Source organism: Perca fluviatilis, chromosome 21, assembly GCF_010015445.1.
Source record: "Perca fluviatilis chromosome 21, GENO_Pfluv_1.0, whole genome shotgun sequence".
Classification (NCBI taxonomy): Eukaryota; Metazoa; Chordata; class Actinopteri; order Perciformes; family Percidae; genus Perca; species Perca fluviatilis.
Window position 1 is genome coordinate 7,692,222 of NC_053132.1, and position 13,751 is coordinate 7,705,972.

At 42.4% G+C, this 13,751-nt stretch overlaps 2 protein-coding genes across 4 annotated transcripts; both read left to right on the forward strand.

Moving 5' to 3' along the window:
• Positions 1 to 688: 688 nt before the first annotated feature.
• Positions 689 to 5,190, forward strand: LOC120550600 (nuclear pore complex protein NUP98A-like). Of its 3 annotated transcripts, none has more exons than XM_039787202.1 (7): positions 689 to 817; positions 912 to 970; positions 1,371 to 1,967; positions 2,315 to 2,725; positions 3,003 to 3,416; positions 3,509 to 3,955; positions 5,102 to 5,190. In XM_039787202.1, the coding sequence occupies exons 1-6, from the start codon at positions 795 to 797 to the stop codon at positions 3,952 to 3,954; spliced, it is 1,950 nt and encodes a 649-aa protein (XP_039643136.1). In that variant the 5' UTR covers positions 689 to 794; the 3' UTR covers position 3,955; positions 5,102 to 5,190. The 3 variants fall into 3 exon arrangements, with proteins under 3 accessions (XP_039643136.1, XP_039643137.1, XP_039643135.1); XM_039787201.1 differs by having other exon boundaries at positions 690 to 817; positions 1,371 to 1,970; XM_039787203.1 differs by lacking the exon at positions 2,315 to 2,725 and having other exon boundaries at positions 1,371 to 1,970.
• A 1,387-nt stretch (positions 5,191 to 6,577) lies between these two features.
• Positions 6,578 to 10,840, forward strand: LOC120551809 (zinc finger protein 2 homolog). The gene is made up of 3 exons (XM_039789402.1): positions 6,578 to 6,841; positions 8,279 to 8,470; positions 9,003 to 10,840. Exons 1-3 carry the CDS (start codon positions 6,736 to 6,738, stop codon positions 10,583 to 10,585), a joined length of 1,881 nt encoding a protein of 626 aa, XP_039645336.1. The 5' UTR covers positions 6,578 to 6,735; the 3' UTR covers positions 10,586 to 10,840.
• Positions 10,841 to 13,751: the final 2,911 nt, after the last annotated feature.

Below are 13,751 nucleotides of genomic sequence, written 5' to 3' on the forward strand. Positions count from 1 at the left end.
TCACTATATCCTGACAGAAGTACATGATACAGATAATATGTGATTAAATCAAGTTGAAGTCACAAATATTTAAAATCTCATTTCGAGTGAGTAACAAGGTCTGAATTTAATTCTTATAAAAATAGTGAATAAGGGTCAGGCGGGCTATAGCTCTCCTTGTGGTATAGAGTACCACAAGGTGGAGCCTGTCGCCCTGAAATGCTGAACATTAATCTGTGTGATTTAATCTACATTTGTTTATCAGTGTCTGTTTTTAACACAAGATGCTTACAAGTAGTCCTGATTAAAATCGCAGGAGACACTCGAGTGAATGTGAAGACCTGCACGACGCGGGCATATGTGTGCCAATTACAAATATCATATATGTTAACAACAAACACTTCTGATGATTCAAAAACACTAAAAATCTTTTTTTTTAAACTCAAGTTTTTGTCCACGTTGTGAATAGTTTGTGTTTTTATGTGTTGCTTTTTGTTGTGATGTAAAGCACTTTGTGATGCTGTTCTACAAAGGTGTATTTTATGCCACTTTATACTATATTTTAGAGTTAGACCAAAATGTACTGTTTTTTTACTCCACTACAACTTACTTTTTAGATTATAAAATATGAGAATGTAAATACTCTCTTCCACCACTTGAAACAGGCTACAGAGACTGATTGGGGTGCAGGTGTCAATCAATGAGTTTAATTAGTGCAGAGAGCATGTGGAGCACCAATATAGCTACATTCACTTCACAGCACAAAGCTCTGGTCTACAGCACAATCCTCAAAGGCAGCTGTGGACAAGTCAAACATGGTGTATGGACTGTCTTCAAGGTGAGTCAAATGGGTTTATACAATATATACAATGATTGCTCAAGTTCTATCCCTTGGGGAAAAATAACTTGTTGTTTCTGTTGCTATCTTACAGGGTTTCTTGGATCTGTCTGCTGTTGTTTAGCAATAGCGTTTGTTTTCCTGCACCAAAAGGTAAAGTTCCCTTTTTACTGTCTATCCGACTTCTTAACCACACAGATGACTTGTATAGAAGTTATGACAGATTTTCAAGAGTAGAGAAACTAAGAAAATGGCTCTAAAATTTCTGAGTTTCATGGTCATTGTGTTTTGTAATTGCACTTCATTTTAAATTGAATGACTTACCTTCATGCTTCTTCATCTATGTTGTGGAAATTCAAACAATGCGCAAAACTGACTAGTTTCCAAACCTTCAACTTCTTGGTTGAAAAGGGCATTGAGCTTTCATGATTCAGATTTTAGGAAGTTGCAAAATGCTATTCTTAGTAATGGTCAAGGTATAAAAGACTAGAAATGTCTGGTTTAAGCATGTATTGGATGAAGAAGTTGCCTCAACATAAAAATCTCTGTCCAGGCTACAGATACCCATACACTGCTACCTGGGGCTCTGATGGTAGAACTGTTCCTGAATTAAACCTTCAGTCTGAAGGCTCACGTCCTCCTCTGGTGAACCTGCAGTATGGCCCATCTGCTAATTATCAGCACCCTGAGGAAGACTCCAAACAGGCCAGCTCTCCCACTGGAAACCAGTCCCCATCAAGCGTAGGCGCTCCCAGTGTAGCTGCAGGCTTGTCACCAAGTTATGAGCCAAACAGTTTTATTGTGAGTTATGATTCCAGCTCTAACAAACCCGCCAGTACTCTTTCCCAGGGTGCAGGGTATTTCAGCCCTACTGCTCGTCCTCTTCCACCTACCGACACAAGGAAGAAGACCCCTAGCTTCTCTGTGCAGTCTCAGTCTGTTGCTGGTCCCAGTGGAAACGCCAATATGGATTCAAGTGGGTCAGCATCTGACCCAGTCTACCAGGCTTCTCAAGCATACCCTAATGCTGGGGACATGGTCAAAACCTTGGACTTTGGTGAAGGACCTTTTCCTTACGTCGGTGCTCCTGCAACCTACACCTATAATGCTGGATCTTATCCCTATGCCAACAAGCACCCTGCAACACAAGGTGGTAAGTCTCCCAACAATTCTTAAGCTTGACATTAACTGCTCTCCTGGACAATCTGTCTTTGATTTCAGGTCAAACAAGCAGGGCTGCAACTAATGATGATTTTCATTGTCTATTAATTTATTTTTTGTTTCCAAAGCCCAAGATGATGTCGTCAAATGTCTTGTTTTGTCCACAACTCAAATATTCAGTTTACTGTCATAGAGAAACTAGAAAATATTCAGTTTAGAAGCTGGAATCAAATGTTTTACTTTTATTTCATAAAAAAAACTCAACGGTTTATTTTTTTTATCAAAATAGTTTGCAATTAATTTAAGAGTTGACCACTAACTGATTAATCTTTGCAGCTCTACAAAGAAGTCGTAACACAGCTGCAGCAGGCTGGCTTGATGACAGATCTTTTCCCTATGGCGAGGCTCCTAAAAGCTTCAGGTTTGGTGCTGAAACTTACGCCACCGCTCCTGTAACCTACAACTTTGGTGATGGAGCTGCTTCCCAGGGTGCAGGGTATGTCAGCCCTACTGCTCGTCCTCTTCCACGTACCGGCACTCCAAGCTTCTCTTTCCAGTCTCAGTCTGTTGATGGAACGGGTGGAAATTCCAACATGGGTTCAAGTGGGGCAGCATCTGCTGCTGGGAACATAGTTACAACCTTGGACTTGGGTGATGGACCTGTTTCTTACATCAGTGCTCCCGCAACCTACACCCATAATGCAGGATCGTATCCTTATGCCAACAAGCGCCCTGCAACACAAGGTGGTAAGTCTCCCAACAATCTTTATTATTTTTAGCTCTCCTGTGTACAGCCCTATTTTGCAAAGGAAAAAACATGTCTTGCTATCCAAACACTGAGCATTTGACTTCAAGGCATCAAGACTATTTTATTAGAGTTCTGATTGGCAAGCCTTCTTTGTTACTTTTTCTTTACTGAACTACAATGACTAATACACCTTAGCACGTTAAGTTATTAGTTGCTTGTTTTAAGCTTGAATATTTAACTTGACACTTTTTTGCTTCAATCTGTCTTTGGTTTCAGGTCAAGCAGGTCGTAACACAGCTTCCCCCGGTAAGCTTTATGATGGACCTGTTTCCTACTGGTATCCTTACGCTGCCACTCCTGCAACCTACAACTCTGGTGCTGCTGCTGCTTCCCAGGATGTAGGGTACATCAGGCCTACTGCTCATACTCTTCCACGCACTGGGAAGAAGACTCCTGGCTTCTTTGTGCAGTCTCAGTCTGTTGATGGTACCAGGGGCAATTCCAAAATGGGTTTTGGTGGGGGGGCATCAGGCCCATTCTATTGGGCTTCTCCAGCATACCCTGCTGCTAGGAACATGCCTACAACCTTGGACTTTGATGGACCTGTTCCTTACATCGGTGCTCCTGCAACCTACACCTATAATGCTGGATCTTATCCTTATGCCAACAAGCACCCAGCAACACAAGGCAGTAAGTCTCACAATACTTAGCTTGGTTCTGAAGCTTGACAAACTTATTCCTGCTCTCCTGGACAAATTCAGCTTGAATCTCTTTGGTTTCAGGTCAAACAAGTCGTAACACCGCTGCTGACGGTGGGCTAGATGGACCTATTCCTTACGGCAGTGCTCCTACAAGCTTCAGGTTTGGTGTTGCACCTTTTCCTAACCCTGCTCCTGCAACCTCCAACTATGTAGACGGAGCTGCTTCTGCCCCCGGCCTTCCTTGGGCCTCGCAGCCCGAAAGGGAAACTGACTCCTTGTTTCCAGACTCTGGCATCTCTGCATTTGAGTCTCAGACCATGCTGGGCGAGAGTGAGATCCCTCTGCCACCGCCTTCATCCTACATAATCCAATCCAAAAATGGCTACCAGCAAGCACTAGAAGCCCTTTCCCACAGTAAGCACTCCCCAGAGTACTCTGAGCCACCAGTCTTTCCCTCCAAGGCTGTCAAAGCACCACCCAAGACTTCACCAGTGACTGGGTCCAAGGGAGTAAAGACTGTCCAATGAGGTAAAAGGAACTGAAATTAAACGAGAACTCCGGGCAATTTTTACGTTAATCTTGATCGCTATATGTATGAGTACTGTTGATAGCAAAGAACACGAGCCGAATCGGTGCTAGCAACACGGAGCTGCTGCAGCTAATGCCGAGAGCTCCCACTCAGCTAAAACGGCAGTTATGGGGGCATAAGATAAAGAGTGCCTTTGTGCCTCTTAACAGACACAAAATGCAATTAAAATGTCTGCAACATGAACAGGGCCCTTACATGACAAGATGCGTTTAGCAACTTAGCCATTGTTTAAATTCACCTACCCTCTTAGCTGCTAGCTGCCGTCTGGGATGAGTGAGTGTGTTCAGCCAGGCTCCGGTAATCATCACACAGCAGTTCCATGTGTATTTGTAGCATATATATCCATTTTGTGTGTTGGTGAATACGAGTCTCTGCATTGGCGAATTGTGTGGTAGTTTCCTTAGCCAGGCTAGCAGCCCCGACCGACATCCCTCGCCTGCTGCGGCCGACAAAAATCCAGAGGCGCCCACTGGTCTGGATGTCCTCCAGAGGACAGTTCATACTTTCGTGGCAAAATTTTGAAGTTTATTCCCCCCTCAAATAGGTAATTGAGCACTGTAGTGGTTATGATATCAGTGACTATGTAACTACATGGAAACAGACCAAATTATGCCTGTTTCTTGTAAAGTAACTAGCGTGATGATTATTACCGGAGCCTGGCTGGACACACTCACTCATCCCAGACGGCAGCTAGCAGCTAGAGGGTAGGTGAATTTAAACAATGGCTAATTTGCTAAACTCATCTTGTCATGTAAGGGCCCTGTTCATGTTGCACAGACATTTTAATTGCATTTTGTGTCTGTTAAGAGGCACAAAGGCACTTTTTATCTTATGCCCCCATAACTGCCGTTTTTAGCTGAGTGGGAGCTCTCAGCATTAGCTGCAGCAGCTCCGTGTTGCTAGCACCGATTCGGCTCTTTTTTTGTTTTTTGCTATCGACAGTACTCCTATACATATAGCGATCAAGATTAACGTAAAACTTGCCCGGAGTTCTCCTTTTAAGCTGTTGTATAATGGTGTGTCTTTTTTTTTTTTTTTTTTTTTTTTTAAATCATGACAAACCTGACCTTTGCCTTGTTTTGCAGGTGAACTTGATGACTGAGCTTCAGCCTTCCTGGAACTGTTTACATGTTTGAAAGTCTTAATGAAAGATTAATAAAAAATCTGACCGTGAGAACTTGTTTGTGCTTTTGTCATTAACCATTCAAGGTTCTTGTGATTTATGCCATCTGAAATTAAGGGAAATGCACAGAACCTTATTTAACCAGGTAAGTAATTTTTCAAGGGAGCCCTGGCCAAGATGGCGGCAATACAAGGTTTCAACAACTCACAACGCCAGTTAAAAAAAAAAAAAAAAAAAAATCTGGAATCTTGCTCCTTATGAGGTCATAAGGAGGAAGGTTACCTCCCCTTTCTCTACTTTGCCCGCCCAGAGAATTCAGCCCACCCATGAGAGAGAGAGAGCCATCATGGCATCACATTGGGATCATCATGATCCCAATGTGCAAAATGGAGACAAGAAGTCCAAAAAACGGGTACCACGAAGAAGAGACACTGCCAAAGAAGAGGCCAAGTCACCAGACACTGCCAAAGAAGAGCTACCTCACCAGAGGTGCCTCCCAAAAGGTCTAAGAAAGAAAAGAGGCTACTACCTCATAGGCTATCTCAAAGTCTGCTCCAGCAAAGAAGCCAAAAGCTAAAAAAGCTGCAGGAAAGGTTGATGTGGAAGCCTCTGATTAGAGTTTAGATTCTCTGCCTGAGACCGAGCCGAACCTAAAGCAGGTAGCGACGCCCCTGCTGCTAAAGCAACTGGGAAACGAAAGAAAATGGCAGAATACATTTTTTTTTTTTTTATACTTTGTTTGCAATTAATTAACTTTAAACAAAAAAAAAAAGGAAAGCTCATTGTGGCACTGTCTCGTAGTGGCTGTAATTCTGCACCAATGCTGAATTTCGGGAAAGAGACTTCAGATACAGTATTAGGGGACCACTAAGGTCTATATAAAAGGGACTTCAGATACAGTATTAGGGGATCACTATAGGCCTATATAAAAGGGACTTCAGATACAGTATTAGGGGACCACTAAGGTCTATATAAAAGAGACTTCAGATACAGTATTAGGGGACCACTAAGGTCTATATAAAAGGGACTTCAGATACAGTATTAGGGGATCACTATAAGGCCTATATAAAAGAGACTTCAGATACAGTATTAGGGGACCACTAAGGTCTATATAAAAGCATCCAAAAAGCAGCATGTCATAGGACCTTAAAAGCATCAAATGTGGAGTAAATCGTACAATATTCTCCTCTGATATGTAGTGGACTAAAGGTATAAAGAAGCATAAAATGAAAATACTCAAGTAAAGTACAGGTACTTTACATTTTTAAATCCAAAGGTACTGCGTGTTGGTACTTTTACTGAAGTAAAGGGTCAGAGTACTTCTTCCACCACTCCTGGGACACTGAACGTTGTAATACCGTTTCAGAACAGCTGGTGGCGGTGTTTTACCATCAACCGTAATATTTATAAGACAGACGAAGAAGACGACCCCGGAAGCACTATGACATCATCCCTTATATATATGTCAATGCATCATCCACCAAAGATCCTCCCTCTGCCTCCGCTTTGTTTTGTTGTGCCTGGTAAAGTGTGTATCGGGGTGCTGTTGAAGCTACAACATGTCCACAGGGTGAAGAAAGCCTTCACCATCGGCCCATGATGTCTGAACTGCAGGCGGTGAAGGCGCTGGTGGCCGAGAGACTGGCGGCGGCTGCGGAGGAGATACTCAGCGCTGTCGAGGAGAAGCTGCTGCACACGTCAGGTGTGTAGGTTAAACACACAAGACACGTTTTTAATAACTAAATCATATTTGATAAGAGAAGTCAACAACCGCCTACTTTCATATCATGTCTTGTATGAAATTCCTATTCAGCGGTGCAATCAAAGACAGACAGGTGTTTACTAAATTTTGAGGTATACCTGCAATGGAGGAAGTAGTTCTACCATACCCTGGGGTGAAATGGAACATCATGAAAATAGTTTTATGACAAAAACTTAATATTGAAGCTTTTATTCAACACTTAAATTACTTTTTAACATAATATTTGTATTTGTTACAACTAACCCAGACTGTTGTTTCTTAATTTACAGCTAACAGCTAAAACATTAGCACTAACAACCTGCATGAAGGATATCCATAAAAACACACAACAAACAATATTTAAGTTTGTTGAGTTTAACTACAAAGCCGGCAACGCTATCACAAAAATAATTGAGGTTGGAAAAAAATACTTTCTTACCTAAAAATTTGTTTTGTTTTTTCTTGCTAAAATGTGCCGTGTCTGTCACAGGGTGCTGCTTCTTCACATGTATAACCGTCGACTGTAAAGAAACATTTGAGCCGTTTGGAGCAGCAAAGTATGATATGAAAAGCTGTGGTATGTTTTACTGATGTTTTGGCTGCAAATTCACAAATTTAAGGACTGAACATGAATGCACCATTCTGCCTTTTTAACTAAACCAACCTTTATTTTCAGCTAAATCTCCACACAGACTTTAAAATAGGATAACGAATACAGAAATACAAAACAACCTTCTCTGTTTAGGGAAAATACATTGATTTTATATGGGAAGCTTTTCTTGCAGCAGAATTAGTCTTCCATTTGCTCACACATGTATATAGTCTGGCTATCACCAGACCAAGCTCAATCTTTTTAAGATTGAACATTAGTCTGGGGAGTCTGCTCTGTATTTTCTACTGCACAAGAGGCGTGGTCAACGGGCATAGTACGGGTATGAGTAAGCACATTGTGAGCATTGTATAATCCAAAGCAAAATTCCTTGTATGTGTCCTCATACCTAGCAAATAAAGCTGATTTTGATTCATAGTTCAAATGACTATGTGCGCAACTAGATAGTCCTTCAACCAATCAGACCAACGATCTGGATGACGTAGCAGCGACAGCGGCATCAACGGGTTGCTGCCATTGGTTGCTGCATTTCGGTGGCCGCTATGTTGAATGTAAACAAAAAGCTGCTTGGTCGCTTCTCTATCGTCATCGTGTTAAACCAGCCAATAGCGCGCCAGGTGAATAAGTAGTTTGTGATTGGTCCCCGCAGATTTTAAACAAAGCAGGATAGATAAACGTACAGGTTTCCAGCCTGAGCTGCAGGGCGGAATCAAATCGCCGGCAGATCGGCCTGGGTTTACCCAATCTTAACTCGTATATATATTTTATTCCTTTATTCCTTTCTTCAGATATGCCACCTGAACAGCAGAGGGCAGCTGTACACAAGCGGCTGGCGGTGGTTGCTGAAGAGATCTTTCGGATCCTGGAGATAATGATGGGCAAATACGAGGCAGAGGTCTCCAGTTCCCACAAGGAGAGCGAACGTCAAAGCCAACTGCTGGACATCACGTTGAAAGCGGAGGCAATTGTACAGAGAGCAGGTACGTTATGCATTAAATACTGTTTATATTGCAAAAATTATTCATTCTTTTTTCTTCTGGTACCATTTCATTTGTCATTTAATAAATTATTCGACAGAGCACAACAAAACAATGATGCTATCCCTGCTATGCATTTCTTTGCCGTTGGTATGTAAATTATGAAACATTTAAAAATCACCATTTTGAATTTCTACATTTTATAGGCAACATTAAACAAGCAGTGTGGTTAAAACAATGTTTTTGATTCATTTACTCAGTCATTCACCCTTGGCTAGAATTTCTTAAACATCTGAACAGCCTTGCAGAGATGAGTGATGTGGTGCCTTTTAAAGGGATTCCAAAATATTTTTGACTGTCAAATGCTCACCCTCCATAGACTTTAAAGATGCTGCAGAATAGAGATTTTTTGTTGTTGTTGTTGTTGCTCACGCACACACAGTTGATAGGAAATATAGTTGTGGCCTTGGTGTTAGTATTTATTGCAATTTGCCGTATTTCCATGCAGAATTTTCTCTTCGATCTTTCCTTTTAGACAAACTGCCTCTCTCTGGGTCGGACTGTGAAAAGGACGTTTCCTCCGAGCAGAGCAGGAGCTCCAGTCAGCTCCAGAAAACATCAAATCCACCACAGGTTAAAGACGCGTCCACGGAGACAGACTGTAGGCCCTCGCATCTTCGCCAGATGCACAGAGCAGAAAAGGGCACTTCAACTATGATGGAAACGGAGACGCCGCCACCTAGCGACAAGGTTCTCTCATCCAACAACTCAGGAGCTGCGAGTGAAGACAATGAGAATGCGCTAAATGAGAAACCTCTCAAGTCAAACAAAAGATACAAAAGTCAGGGTGAGGATTGTTGCAGAATGTGTGGAAGGTCTTTCCACAAAAGCGTCCCTGGGAAAAATAAAAAAACCTGCGAAAGGAACATTTCTATAACAAACAAGAGCCAAACCACGGGGCAGAGTTGTTGTAGAGTTTGTGGAAAGTTTTTCCGGTACAAACGTTCTTTTCTGAAGCACGTACTCGCGCACGAACAGAGCTCCGATGTGTGTGGAGCCTGCGGGAAACTTCTCGACACCGACGAGAGCTTGAAGGCGCATTTACAAACCCACAACGAAGAAAACATCTGCAGGGACCAAACGGATGACAAACGATCGGAGGCAGAGGGCTCCGACGCTGAGAGTAAGGTGGGCGACAGCGATGAGGAATGGAAGGACAGCGAAGCCAGCGATAGTGACGAGGGAGACAGCGCGAAAGACGAGACCAAAGGCCGACGTTGTGCGCAAAAGTCCAAAACAAAAGCATCAAACAAACCTAAAAATAAGGATTACAAGGATTCATCGCATTTGAAATACAGCTGCAAAGTGTGTGGCAAGCCTTTCTGCTACAGAGCCTCTTTTTTGAAGCATGTGCAAGAGGACGAGGGGGACACAGATCTTTGCGGTGTGTGTGGGAAACGTTTCGAGTCCGAGGACAGCTTAAGGCTTCACTTGCAAACTTACATCCGAACGAATGACTGTGAGGTCTGTGGCAAACACTTTGACAGCCACAAGCAACTGGAGATGCACATGAGGACTCACACAGGAGAGAAGCCATACATTTGCAGCGTCTGCGGCAAGGCGTTCGCCCAAAACGGAAACCTAATGGGACACATGAGAGTTCACACGGGGGAGAAGCCGTACGTTTGCAGCGTGTGCGGCCAGAACTTTAGCTTTAAAGAATACATGATGGCTCACATGAGGATCCACACGGGGGAGAAGCCGTTTCTCTGCAGCGTCTGCGGGAAGGGATTCCGACAGAGGGGGACTCTGAAAACGCACATGATGATCCACACGGGAGAGTCCACACACCGATGCAGCGTGTGCGACAAGAAGTTCTACAAGAGCGGAGCGCTGAAGATCCACATGAGGTCGCACACGGGGGAGAAGCCGTATCTGTGCAACGTTTGTGGGAAGAGCTTCACGGCGAGCGGCTCGCTGACCAAACACATGGGCGTCCACGAGGGGGAGCGAACGCACGGCTGCAGCGTCTGCGGCACCGGGTTTGCGAAGAAGGAGGATCTGAAAAAACACGTTCAGACTCACGGGGACGAGTCCACGCACCTGACGAGTCTTTAATGCCTTTTTAAAGGAATGGTTCATCATTTTCGATTTTTATTAGTGACACCCCTAGTTGCAGCCCTGATCTCATGACATCATGTCTGTGTGTTAAATATGGAGCTGGGTAAAGGAAGTGGTTAGCTTAGCATAATTACTGCAAGCAGCTCGTCTAAAGTATATAAAAAAAAATAAAATAAAAAAAAATACACCTAAAGATTAAAGTAGGGCTGCACAAGTAATCGAATTTTAATCACAATCACGATTTTGGCTTCCCACGATCAAATTTGCGTGATCGAGCGATATTTAAAATGCGTCATTCCCTTCATAGAACAGTTTTTGCAAAGCCAATCTAGCGCTCCATAAACCACTGTCTGATCACATGTCTCCATGAGCCAATCAGAGCTGTTCCCTGCCTGCACCGTGCAGCTTAGTTTCTAGATGTAGACAGTCACAGAGGACAGAGTAACGTCAGGAAAATTCCACAACAGGTAGCAGTCGGTCATCATAAGCCGGTCACGATGTTTACCAGTTTACCAGTAAACGCAACGTTTTGTCCCGCCTGTGTTGTTTTTCAGACAACAGCAGTGGCCAGTGCTAGTTTGTGTCTTTTTGCTCATAGCTTTAGCAGCAGACTGTTGGACGTCCCGCTGTTGGAAACCTACAGTGAAATACAGATGCACTACACTGTTTAGCAGTCAGCATTTTAGCCGTGTTTTAATCCAGTTACTACTGTGGCTAACGGTAGGCTAACGTTAGCTGCTGTGTAACGTGTTATTAGTGTTTACTAGCGGGACATTCAGCGATGTTTATGTTGCCTCTAACGTGGGTTTCAGAGCCCAACGCAGACATGTAAGTGGCAGCGTAATGAGCCACAGAAATCCGTGTAGCTATTTCGTCCGGTAGATACCAGGCACCACATGCGCCGTTAACGTGAACAGAAAATTGCGTTGCCTGTATCTTTCACGGCAAACATGCATGTGTGGAAAGCGGTCGCACAACAGCTGAAATGGCATACTCCTTCACAGTATCCTTCAATAAAGGAGGAATGTAGCACAATATGAATGTATAAGTAGGAATGTAGCACAATATGGATGTAAAAGCAGTTATAATTATATAATTATGTGACAATAAAATTAGTTTTGGCTAAAATCAACAAATAATCGTGATAATTAATCGTGATCTCAATATTGATCAAAATAATCGTGATTATCATTTTGGCCATAATCGTGCAGCCCTAGATTAAAGTTAAAGGTCCCATGACATGGTAATCTTTGGATGCTTTTATATAGACCTTAGTGGTCCCCTTATACTGTATCTGAAGTCTCTTTTATATAGACCTTAGTGGTCCCCTTATACTGTATCTGAAGTCTCTTTTATATAGACCTTAGTGGTCCCCTTATACTGTATCTGAAGTCTCTTTTATATAGACCTTAGTGGTCCCCTTATACTGTATCTGAAGTCTCTTTTATATAGGCCTTAGTGGGCCCCTAATACTGTATCTGAAGTCTCTTTTATATAGACCTTAGTGGTCCCCTTATACTGTATCTGAAGTCTCTTTTATATAGACCTTAGTGGTCCCCTTATACTGTATCTGAAGTCTCTTTTATATAGACCTTAGTGGGCCCCTAATACTGTATCTGAAGTCTCTTTCCCGAAATTCAGCCTTGGTGCAGAATTACAGCCACTGCCGTGAAACTGCCGTGACCTGACTGCCGTGACCTAACGCGACACACACAGAGAACGTCAAAGGTGTGTTTTTGATTTTCGGCATGTGACAAATTTAGTTTGAAAAGAGGCTGGAGGCAGCAAAAAAAAACACCGCTGGCTAAACTATTTAAAAATGGCGGGTTTCTTCAGGACACCCCCGTCTGTCGCTAGCAATGATGACGCAGTGGTTAGTGACGATTCTCTCCGACCAGTCAGTAGTCTGCAGGTTTTCACGTCACCTTTTGGTATCGCCTTAGCTCGCGTGGAATCCTCAGGGGAGGTGGTACTAAAAAAAGTACCTGTTGGCAGGTACCAGGGACTTTTTTTCATAATGGAAAACCAAAAAAGGCGAGGCGAGTAGAGTCGAGCAGGTACCATGTGATGGAAAAACACCATTATTTACACGACTGACAAACATTTTCCTAAATGCTGAACTATTCCTTTTAAATGGTACATAACATTTTACACCTCAAGGACACAAGGCTAGTTTGACATGTATTTTTTTGACTTGTTATACACACCTGGTGTTTTTTAGTAAAACAGTTTAGAAACACTGTTTATATTAAATATTAGCAGGTGTGTAGACTTACTGTGTTAGCTCACATGTATCACACAACTTGAACAAGTCTTAATACGTCATTGTGCATGTTTTTTTAATTTAAAAGTGGAGTTTGTCTATATGGAGAGATGTAACAAAACGTTTAAAATGTAAAATATTTTAATAGTTTTTAATTGTTTACCTTTACTTATAAAAAGGAGATATAAAAAACTTTGAATTTTAGTTATATTCATTTCACAACTTGCCTTTAAATTCCAAAGTCTCTTGAGATGGTGCTGCTGTGTATTATTTAAAATCATCAATAAATGCAGGAAATCTGTTCTATTGTCATTGACTGACTAATGTTAATATGGTTTTGAAGATGCAGCCTCAGAATTCATTTGTATATAATTAAAAATAATATAATTAAAAACACAATATATGGTATCATGTTTATCATTTTCAGTCATATGCTGTGTCCCTAAATTGGCACTCAGTCATCAAAACCTTGAGAACCCCCGGTATATGATGTCTTGAAAAAGGTCATAGTATACTGTCATAAAAGTCGTACAAAAGTCATGTCATAAGAAAAGTATCCTATCTTCACAGGTGGAGGCCTGACCCTGAGAGCTCACAGATCTACCCATATGGAAATAAAAATCCATGAATGACTGTGTTAACCCTGACAAATTTTCCCTACCTAACAAAATTTTCACTTACAGACCTGCCAGAGCCTGGAAAAGAGGCTATCCATAATTATAAGGCAAGAGTTTTGTTTGTTTAGTGTTTGTGTAGAGAGAGAGAGAGAGGTGTAGAGAGAGAGAGAGAGAGAGAGGTGGAGAGAGAGAGAGAGAGGTGGAGAGAGAGAGAGGTGGAGAGAGAGAGAGAGAGAGGTGGAGAGAGAGAGGTGGAGAGAGAGAGAGAGAGGTGTGGAGAGAG